We start from the raw sequence: 10,809 nt of genomic DNA, 5'->3' as shown, positions 1-10,809 counted from the left end.
TTACAATTGTGACATCACGGACTTGTCCCGTGCTCTAAGTAATCTAACGTCACCAGTACCTGTGGAAAGCCTATGGTTCCCATTGTGAACTAACGTGTGATCCGGTCTAGAGCCCGCCTACTGTATCCGGTAATCTGCACGTGCACTACAGTGCTCGCACCGTTTCTGTATCCGCTGTAAACCCAGACCAGATCTCCAACCCACAGTGGGAAATCGACCGCCAGTCTCTCCACTTGAGTTGTTCTAGAATCCTTTCAGGAAGACCGTAGACGGGGTTCGGGTTTTAGCCTACTACTAGCCTGCTGCGTTGCTAAAACAAAAAATATCATACGGTGGAAACTGGCAAGACGGAGAGAAAACAATGGCGGCGGGTAACGTCAACCCGTTTAATCTCAGCGACTCGGAGGAAGAGGAGGCTGAGCGGCGGCCTGGTGGAGAGGCGCTTGACACGAATGAGAGGGACGGCGGCGACGGTGCTCCGGGGCGGCCGCCGCAGCAGCCTCTTCCTCCGGGGAACCCGTTTCTCTCCTCCCAGTCCGCGGAGGACGCCGCCGCGGCGGAGCCGCCGACTGCGCTGCTCCTAATGCCCGGTAGCGGTGGCAGCAGCCGGACCAGCCCCAGCGGCTGTGAGCCGGGCATGTCGGTATTGTCGTCCGCCGGCACCCGGGTCTCTCCCTCTTCCGAGGCGGCAGCAGGAGAGACCGTCCCCCGGGTACCGGCGGACGTTATCGCCGCTCAGCTGCTGCGGGACCAGTACATCCTTACCGCCCTGGAGTTCCACACCGAGCTGCTGGAGGCGGGCAGAGATCTGCCCAGGCTCCGGGATTACTTCTCCAACCCGGGCAACTTCGAGCGACAGAGCGGCACTCCGCCAGCCTCCAAGGAGCAGGGGCTGGCGGGGCTGGGCCCCGGTGGACTACTGCGTGAGTACTGGGCTTGACTTGAGCTTTATTGGTGGTGGTGCTGAAATGTGCTTTTTAGTGTGCTTTATTATTATTATTATCATCATCATTATGAACTCGGATGCAGCAGATCTTAGATCACCAAGTGGTGTCACTGGCACTGCCATCAGTGCCATGGTGATGACATGACAGCCTGCTGGCTGCTGCACCTGCTCGTCCGTCAGGTCTGCTCTGTGGCCCGCAACCCAAGGCAGGCAACATTGTTGTGGCCTGGGTCAGCTCTTTTGGCTGACAGACACCCAATAATCTAATATGCAAGATTGGCCCACATTCACTTACTGTCTCTTTGATGAAACGGAAAACAACCAGCTTTAATCCTATATGGATCTTATCCTGTGTATATTTAGTTTTCTACCTCGGTAGGCTACTATATTTTAAACTGCATGCAAATGTAAATATTTCAGATGGTGTAATCCTAGTCCAACATTTAGACGTATTTAGATGTATTTATTGATTCTGACATTTTAATTCAAATGTCAGAATCGACAAGAGTATAACATTTGGGCTAGTGTAATCCAGTGATTTTCAGCATTTTTAAATAAAGGAACACTGCCCAGTTTGATTTGTATTAGGGCCAGTACCCGGCCCCATTTGATGCCATTTGTATCTCTGTGGTCTACTCTATTATATTAATTTAACTCTGACAAACAAATGGAACCAAATGGACCTGGAACTCGGGGTTAAAGATGTGCGGATCCACCTGGTGGTGGTCCCCGGACTCTACGTGGACAAACAGTGGTATAAATGTAATTATAATCTAATAACGACAACAAATGACAACATTCAAAACAATGATGGATGGTTGTTTTATTGCTTTTTATTGCAGGCTTGTTTTATTGCTTTTTATTGCAGGCTTATTCATCAGCTATACTAGTGTAACCCCAGATAGTTGCACAGGTGTGTGTGTGTGTGTGTGTGTGTGTGTGTGTGTGTGTGTGTGTGTGTGTGTGTGTGTGTGTGTGTGTGTGTGTGTGTGTGTGTGTGTGTGTGTGTGTGTGTGCGCGTGTGAGATACAGACCAGGCGTTATTGATGGTCTGTGCAAGGGGTGTGTCTGTACTAGTGTAGTGCATGAAATTTTACCCTGAGGCCCACACTGGACTCAGTCTAGCAGACCACTGAGATGCAAAGCAAATCGTAGCCATGGTGACAGCTCAAGGCAAGCCACACATACTGTAGCCAGCTTCAGCACAGCAGGGCTTTATAGGCTAGTCTATAATCTGTCTCTTAATTCCTTCATTCAAACGTTATGGTACCTGGCTGACTGATTCCAGCCCACTTGCATTAATCCTGCACATAAACAAAGGAGGCCCTTTCAAATAGAAAAGTACTCTTGAATGATTCACCAGTTACCTGCCAAAGCTGCCTGTTTACTGTTAACTAACTTATCATGCCACCATTAAATAACTAGCATTTGGCTGGTGGCTGTTTGTTAACAGTTTACCAGCATTTAGTCAATAATGCTAATAAATGTGGCTAAATTATTTAAACTCACCCATGCAGTTTATGATATAGTATGTGCTGTAACCTTTCCCTGTGTTTATATAACAAAACGGTACATTTGTAGTGTACCCATTGTTCCCTCTACTTACTACACCAGCAGTTATCAGCCAATGGAGTAGTGTGGTGGGGTTTACCTGCAGAAACGGAAACACACTGCCCTCTCCCTGTATTCTATTTTGGTGTTTTCACTGTTTGTTCTGCTAGCCCACAAACATCCCCGTCCATAAAACAAATACAAAATACAGTGAGAGAGGGCAGTGTGTTTCTGCAGGTGCAGGCAAACACCACCACAGTATTCTAGTGGCTGATAATATCTGAGAATTGGTACAGAAATGTGTTTAGCGGCTTTAGCCATGCCATTCACACCCACACTGCAAGTAACATGAGTGACTTGTCAAACCTGAGGAACACAGCACCAACGTTGCAGTGACTGTCCTTTGCTTAAATGATGTAAAAGCACTAAAGCAGCTCATTGACTAAATATAATACCCAATATATCCCTTGATCAACTGGTTTGGTACATTGCATGTGCTGTAGGAAGGATTTCAGTCATACTGCACCTGTTACACACCTGTTGTATTTGTTTAACGACAACACATGAGATCCAAGGGTAGGAAAGTTAAAGTGTAGGCTGTGACTTTATCAATTTAGGCCATCTTCCTTCCTGAGGCTGGTGTTTGTAACTGTGGGATGTGAAGCTCTAAGACAGTATTGGGTCACATTTTATACCTAGACCTAGAAGACCCTGCAGTTCAGAGGATGCAGGAATTGGAGTTGGTGGCCCCCAGAGGATGTAGTCTTGTAGTGTCCCCCACCCAGAGGACGCTGGGATTCCTCCCTGGAGGCATTGTTGTGTAGCCTTAAGAGTGGGGTGTGGCAGGCAGCAGGCCAAGGCCATTGGGCCTTGGGCTCACACTAGCCTAGCAGATGGCAGCCAGTCACAGACCCACTATATCTATTGTCTGTCAGCATAAACACTGTCTTCCTGCTGAATTGAATATCCAGGCCTATCCCTTGTCTTGCTGCAACATCACAGTTATGAATTCAAGCTCTGTTTTTGCATCCCATTTATTTTTTTTACAATTTTGATACATTGTTTTTGCTGTGACTCTAAATCTTGACAGATAAAACTGAACCAAATCAAGGATGTGCTTACCTGATCACACAGACAGACAGAACTCAACATTGCTGTAGAAACATGGAGACATCATTGGCAAGTAGAAAAAAGGGTGTTGCACCTGATTCTAGAGCCTGAGTCATGTCAGGTTCTGGGGTCCGATGCAGAGTCATGTCAGGTTCTGGGGTCCGATGCAGAGTCATGTCAGGTTCTGGGGTCCGATGCAGAGTCATGTCAGGTTCTGGGGTCCGATGCAGATCCCCATTTTTCCTAGCTCAGTCACTGATGTTTTGACCAATATTTTTGTCAAAAGGTATAACATTTTCTAGTCAGAGAGAATGTTTGAGAGAATTAAAACATTGCTTTAATAGACAGTTATTACTTAACTTACTTACCTTAATCACGAAAGGAAATGAAGGGAGGGACTCGGATCAAGGGCCTGTCTCTCTACTTTTGTTTCTCTCTAGATTCATATTCATATTCAGATAAACAAGGTGGTCCCATGTGGTCTGGAGTGATCTTTAACTGTCATCAGAATTCCAAGACATCCCTGTGATGCAGAGTGGTCCTGTTGACAAGGACAGACATGGCTGCAGGATCTGTCTGCCCGCTGACACAGAATATTTGTATTGAGCATAAACTGAATTGAAGCATAGTTTGGCATCAGGGGGCCCTGTAAGCATGAACAATGTGTAATTAAGTGATATACAGAATACAGATGCACAGGGATAAGTACAGGGAATGAATTAAGAGTCAAGACTGATCTTACAGTTGGATGCAGGGGAGACGGTGGGATTGTAAAACTTCATTGGGAAGCAGTTCAAGCAGCGGACAGCAGAGAGGCAAAGAGGCATTGCAGCACAGTGAGCTGCAGTGAGGAGGAGCAGCAAGGAATGATCATTGATTGATTAAAATATTTATTAACAGTTTGCAGAATTACAGTACATTTCAAGCACAAACTCAATACAAAGACTGTTAACTGTGAGTGGACAACCCAATTAAGCATTACACTTGTTTACAAGAGTGTCCACCTTGTTCAATTCATCAAAACGTTTAGAGACGTACAAATAGACACTTCTATATAGTCAAAGAACAGAACAGGAATTCATCATAAAGGAGGTAAAAAGGGAAACGAAACATATACAGTGAGGGGGGATTCAGACTTTTACTGAGGCCAGTTTCGAATTGCAGCCGTCCGTAGGTGCCCTTTGAGAGCGGTTTTGACAAAAAAAGTCAAGGGATTCACATGTCTTAATGACTGTTGGTAGGGCGTTCCACATTTTGGTGGCATAGGAGTGAAAACAATTTAGTCCCTTGTTTGTGCCGAAACTGGGTTGTACATGGTTTGTTGCACTCCCTCTGGTGTTGTGGGTGTGGACTTCGTTAACATTAAGGAAGTATCTAGACAGTTACATGGGTATCTTGGTGGTGTATTGAATCTTGTGGACCAGACCCATTTCAAGATGCTGTACTCTGTCGTCGACTAGGTGAAGAGTGCATGTGTCTGACTGGTCACCTGATCTGGGTTTGGAGCACTGCCTTGTGTGGTTTGTCTGAACTAGCTCCGCAGGCGTCGCATCATTGTTATGTTTATGTACTCCGTCTCCTAGAGAGAGAGAGTGCAAGACATTTTAGAGATATTTGTTTTTTAAGTTAATTCTACAGTTTGCACATTGTAGCGATGCAGCCATCCACATGAACAAGCAAACAGAGACCCCTAATGTTGTACTGTTGGTTCTTCATCTCTGTTATAATATTATAATGATATTTCTGATTGCACGTGTGTTGGTGTGGTTGTTCCTTGCACAATGACAGCCAGGTCTGAACTTAGTTCAAGCCCTGGCCTGCACCAACTGAATTGGTGCCATATCTTTTGATATACAGACTCATAACTGTAATTAACGCCCCTTCTGACTATATTGTTCTTCTGTGAGCCTGATGGATGGGGGGGATCTGCTGTATACTGGTATCATAGCAGGTTTTACAATTTTATCAAGTTAGTGCAGACTCAATTAGTTAAGTCCTTGTGTTGTGTGTATACAAAAAAACCACCTGTTTACATTAATGTGAATATTAATCACACAAAATGAACACTTCCGACGTTGAAGGAATGTCTTTGGTGGCGCAGAGCCCTACTGTGTTGTTGCAAGGTCTTCTTCCTCGGTAGCATGTCTGCAGCTGCTGCTCTTGGCACTGCTGTGTCACATTGAAGCAGTCCTCTGTCACGTCAGCCTGCTAATTAGCAGACGTGTGCAGCATTTAGCTAGCATGAATGGCTCTTTCTCCCCACGTGGTAGTCAGTCTAGTTAAAGGCTCATGTGATAAATGAGGATGGTGCTCGTCGCTCACTCTACTTGGTTATGATGTTTGTTTCCTTGTCCTTGGAGGAACAATTGTTCTCCATCTACAGCCCACTTGGCTGGCTGTGAGTGACCTGATCCAACTGTATTTTATTCTTTATTTTATCCTCATAACAACTAAATCCTATAGCCATTGGCATGTACAGTATAACAAACAAACATAAGCTACCACGGTCCACAAATTCCATCCAAGACTGTTTGAGGTCGTCGTAAGTTGGCTTTCCGTTCATTCCTGTTACAAAACCACTTGACCTGACTGTCACACAGTGGCTAACCTCATGCAGTCATCAGCCACACATAAAACGCACTGCTGAGCAAGTAGCTACCTATCACTGTATAGTGTATACTATGACTCCCTCTCCCTCTCTTTTCTCACTCCTTGTATCTCCCTCTCCTGAACGAACACACACACACACACACACACACACACACACACACACACACACACACACACACACACACACACACACACACAATCACTCAGGTGCGGTACAGTTCAGTGGGAGCAGGGCGATTAATGACATTGTGGGAAAATACTGGCTGGTATCCATTAAGCTCAAGAGTCTGGCCAGGTGCCCTGGCCTATACTGCCTGCCTGCCTGTTCATATCTGTGTGCGTGCGTGTGCGCTTCAAGCCTACATGTAAGGATATTTGTGTGTCTGTGTAAAGATTGAATTCTTAGTAAAAGTCCTACTTGAACCCTCACATCCGTATTCTGGGGGTAACAAATAGCAGATCAATTCTCTGTTGCAACTAACATAAGTGACTTGTCAAACCTGAGGAAGACGGCACCAAATGTGCAGTCACTCAACTTAGCACCTCTTGAACCCGAGCATCCATATTCTGAGCAGAGGGAATATTAGCCAAAAAATAGCCGATCTACAAGCTCACAGCGTGTTGTGACACGTTGTGATCTTATTTATTTTCTTCTTTTTTGGGGGGCTATTCGATAGATGGGGAAAAAAGTGGTCCAAGTACAGATGTAACACAGCCAGTCCAGTTTAGAACTGTAAGTCTAGACTAGCGAGGCGGGTTTTAGTGGTTCAAAGTGTGTTATGTAGGTGGAACAGTTTTGTGTGAGCCTAGTGTAGACTACTGTATACACACACACACACACACACACACACACACACACACACACACACACACACACACACACACACACACACACACACACATTAAGTGTAACATCATCTTTTAGGTCACTGACTCCATCTCTACCACCTAGCACTCTGACCTTGTATGTTGTCTGTTTAAATAGACACTACCGGTAGTTATGTTATAAAGATGTTGGTTGCTTGTCAATGTTCACACATTCTATGATATAAATGCATGTTGTTTACGTTTCCAATGTCCACACTGCAGATGCTACGTTATTAAGTACGCTATTTAGATAGGTGTATTATTTACACGGATGTTAAATGTTTAACTGCTAATCTACCGTATTTACTTTGTATAAAGGATGAGTCACAATTATCGATTGATCATTCCTGAGGCTCCAAATCAAATCGTAATGTTTGACAGGCTAGTCTGCCATCCAAAGGCTGACCACACTGACTAGTTCATTTATGTGACTGTCTGTCTATATTTGATGTTTGTATTCTGCATTAGGTCATAGGTCAATGTTGAAGTATACATGAACAAGTTCACGAGGATACATCACAAATAAATGACATTATTCACTGATAAAGCTTTTGTTATGGCTTAGTTACAGTAATTTAAAAGATACACATGCTTCTGTTTGTGCTTATTTATGTAAATAAAGCAGTTGATAGGACAATGCAATTATGCTGCTGTTATTGTAAGCTAGGATAGTGGATGGTGTCATTTTTGATTTATTGTTATGGGCGTGTGCGTCTGTGCGTTGCACTTCTCTGTGTGTACATTTACAGTACACCAAAGGTTGGATTCTTAGTAAAAAGTCCTACTTGAACACTGGCATCCGTATTCTGGGGGTAACATTGCAGTGTGTGTGCTTAACCCATTCTGACCGGGCACCCATTTTGGTGTTAGCATCATGTTATGCTTTAGCTATTGAAAAATAGCAGATCTACAAGCTCATAGCGCGCCACCGAGTGGCGCGCTACGAGCTTGTAGGTCTGCTATTTTAGAAAAATGTAAGAGCGACTGACATTTTTAGAATCTGATCTCAGGTCAGAATGGGTTAATCAGACCAGTGTGTGTCCAGTGGAAACCTCGTATGAATCTGATCTCAGGTCAGAATGGGTTAATTAATCTGTTCTTATTAACAAAAAAGAAGTACCTTGCTGAGCCATCTGGCCCACAGGTCAGGAGTCAGTCGCTTGTCTCTGTATTCTGTGAGTAATCATTGCTAGAGTGCTTGTTCAGTAACAGGGGTCTCCATGTCTCTTCGGCTCTTTAATTAACATAAAATGCCGTTCTCTCTCCTGACACCCTGATCGTCCGTCTAGACACAGTTGTGCATGTGTGTGTATGTGTGTGCCCAGCTGGGATGCATTAGGGTAGTGACTGACAGTCTGAAATGTCAGAACTGTCCCACTGAGGACAATACACGCCAGGGGCACAGCCCTGAAATGTCATCCACATAGCAATACCTGCTTTTAAATCCCTGAGACTCTGACACGCACGCACGCACGCACACACGCACACACACACACACACACACACACACACACACACACACACACACACACACACACACAGGGCCAGTGAACAAACATTCTCACAGAGGGTGTGTATGTGCATTTTGCAAGGTTATGCTGAGGTCATGCAAATTAAACATTAAACCACACACACACACACACACACACACACACACACACACACAATTAGAAAGTTCACATGAAAGATGGCCATCAACGTCCCTCTTGTGCCAATAGTTAAGACAAGTGAATCATAATAATAGAAAACATTTATAAGCTTTGGCTCGGCCAGTAAGAAGTGATTTGATTGAACAGAGTTATTGATTTATTTATTCTTGAGTTAGATATTTTTTATTAATTTGGACCTAACCCACCTCAACTACTAACCCCCCCCCCCCCCCCCCACAAAGCAGCTAATCAATGCTTACTAGGCTTGCTTGGGGCTAAATGGGCTACTGTGTACAAGTTGTGCCTGATTTTCCACCTCCAGAAATCGTATTGTCTCGTGACGTGAGCTTGTAGATCAGTTGTTTTAGCCTGACCTTGGCTACACCTGTCCTGTCTGCATGTTGACTGTGGAGAAGAGAACAAACACATTAGCATTGCAAGGGAAACCCATGTGGGAAAACTAACACCGTTAGCTTGCTAAAGGTTAGCTTAGCTAAGTGAAATAGAAGCACAGGTGTGCTAAATGCATGTTCAGTTTTTGTTTTTGTTGTTGCTGCTGCTGCGCTATTTATTTTTCATTGTCAGTGTCACTAGGCCTGACACAATTATTACATACCGGTAATTGCCTAGTTGCAATTTGCAAAAATGTTCATACATTGTAAAACCTTTTCCAAAACATAGCGGAATGAAATAGCATAGATACCAGATATGTGGCTGTATTTTGCGTGTCTTAAGTACCAGGTCTTATTCCCTAACTTGAGTAAACTAAAGACCTGGAGGCGTGATCAATGCCATTTGGCTATTCTGAGTGGCCAAAGAGCATTGACCACGCCTCCAGGTTTTTAGTTTACTCAAGTTAGGGAATAAGACCTGGTACTTAAGACACGCAAAATACAGCCCCATGTATCCTACAGTCTGCTCTGTGCAATGTTTTTTACCAAGCCTAAAAGGTCATTTCTATTCATAATATAGCTTTTAATAAATCCTACAGTACCTGGCACATCATCATCCGGAGTTGTGGTCTAGTGGAAATAATCTTTGTTGTCCCGCGTGACGGTCACGTGCATGCCCAATTGCCCATACTGCCAGAGCCAGCATGTGAATTTTGCGTGTAGAGACTCTCAAGTTGTCTTGTAGCTGTTATATTACATGAGAGGTTCTCAAAATGGGGTACGGGGAACCCCCGATGCTATATAGTTAATTATAGCATCACAATCAGTTTACCGGTAACCACTTTAACCCTACTGTATATTACATTGGCTACTTGAAAATGTTCAAGCTCACAAGTTCACAACACATCGCAACACTGCCCATGGTGAGCTTGTAGATACTGTACATAGAGACAAATCAAATCTAGGAGAGTACCGAGTACAAACTATGGGGAAAATATAGGGGACTGTGGCCAAATTAATTTGGGGGTCCTTGACATGGTTGTTTTTTTTCTTTTATTTTTCTTCTTTTTTGAGAACTACTGGAGTCCAATCTGGCTCAGACTGTCTGTGGTAGGAATTTGGATCCGAGGCTAACCACTGTGTCTCTGTGTGTGTGTGTGTGTGTGTGTGTGTGTGTGTGTGTGTGTGTGTGTGTCTCTGTTCAGACCGAACGGGCAGCATCAGTACCCTGGACTCTCTGGACTTCGCCCGCTACTCGGATGACGGGAACAGGGAGACGGACGAGAGAGTGGCAGGTAAGATGAAACGCACCTGGCCTTTACAGACCCGAGGTGACGGAGAGACCCGTCGACTGCAGCCTTCCCACTCCTAAAACAGAGAGGAGGTTGGGAACATACATGTAGCAGGCAGGGGAATCAATGCTACCATATAAACCGACCTGAAAAATACATTTTCTGTTTTACTAAAGAGCTGGAAAAGCACTCAGCTACTTAACACTTCTTTTAACAATAATACCACTTTCAGTACCTTTTCAGTTATAGTAGCATTACTTTGTGATGTCACAGTTGACACAACAAAACCATCCGGGATGCGCTGTATTATTGTACATTTGACACTGGAATGTACTCAGGGTTATTGTTATTGTAGACTTACTATTGAATGTTATGCGTGTGTCTTGCACCGT

At 44.4% G+C, this 10,809-nt stretch overlaps 1 protein-coding gene across 6 annotated transcripts in view; it reads left to right on the top strand.

Moving 5' to 3' along the window:
* The first annotated feature begins 276 nt into the window (after positions 1 to 276).
* The window catches only part of relch (RAB11 binding and LisH domain, coiled-coil and HEAT repeat containing), a 74,149-nt gene continuing 63,616 nt past the window's right edge, over positions 277 to 10,809 (top strand). For all 6 annotated transcript variants that reach the window (XM_080794098.1, XM_080794100.1, XM_080794097.1 and 3 more), the window contains exons 1-2: positions 277 to 923; positions 10,331 to 10,420. In XM_080794098.1, coding sequence (XP_080650224.1) covers positions 362 to 923; positions 10,331 to 10,420 — 652 coding nt within the window. In that variant the 5' untranslated portion in view covers positions 277 to 361. The remainder of the gene's footprint in view (positions 924 to 10,330; positions 10,421 to 10,809) is intronic.

This window comes from Protomyctophum bolini (genome assembly GCF_963924005.1).
Source record: "Protomyctophum bolini genome assembly, chromosome: 21".
Classification (NCBI taxonomy): domain Eukaryota; kingdom Metazoa; phylum Chordata; class Actinopteri; order Myctophiformes; family Myctophidae; genus Protomyctophum; species Protomyctophum bolini.
The sequence above is the reverse complement of the archived record's forward strand: the minus strand, read 5'-3'. Positions and strand labels throughout refer to the sequence as shown.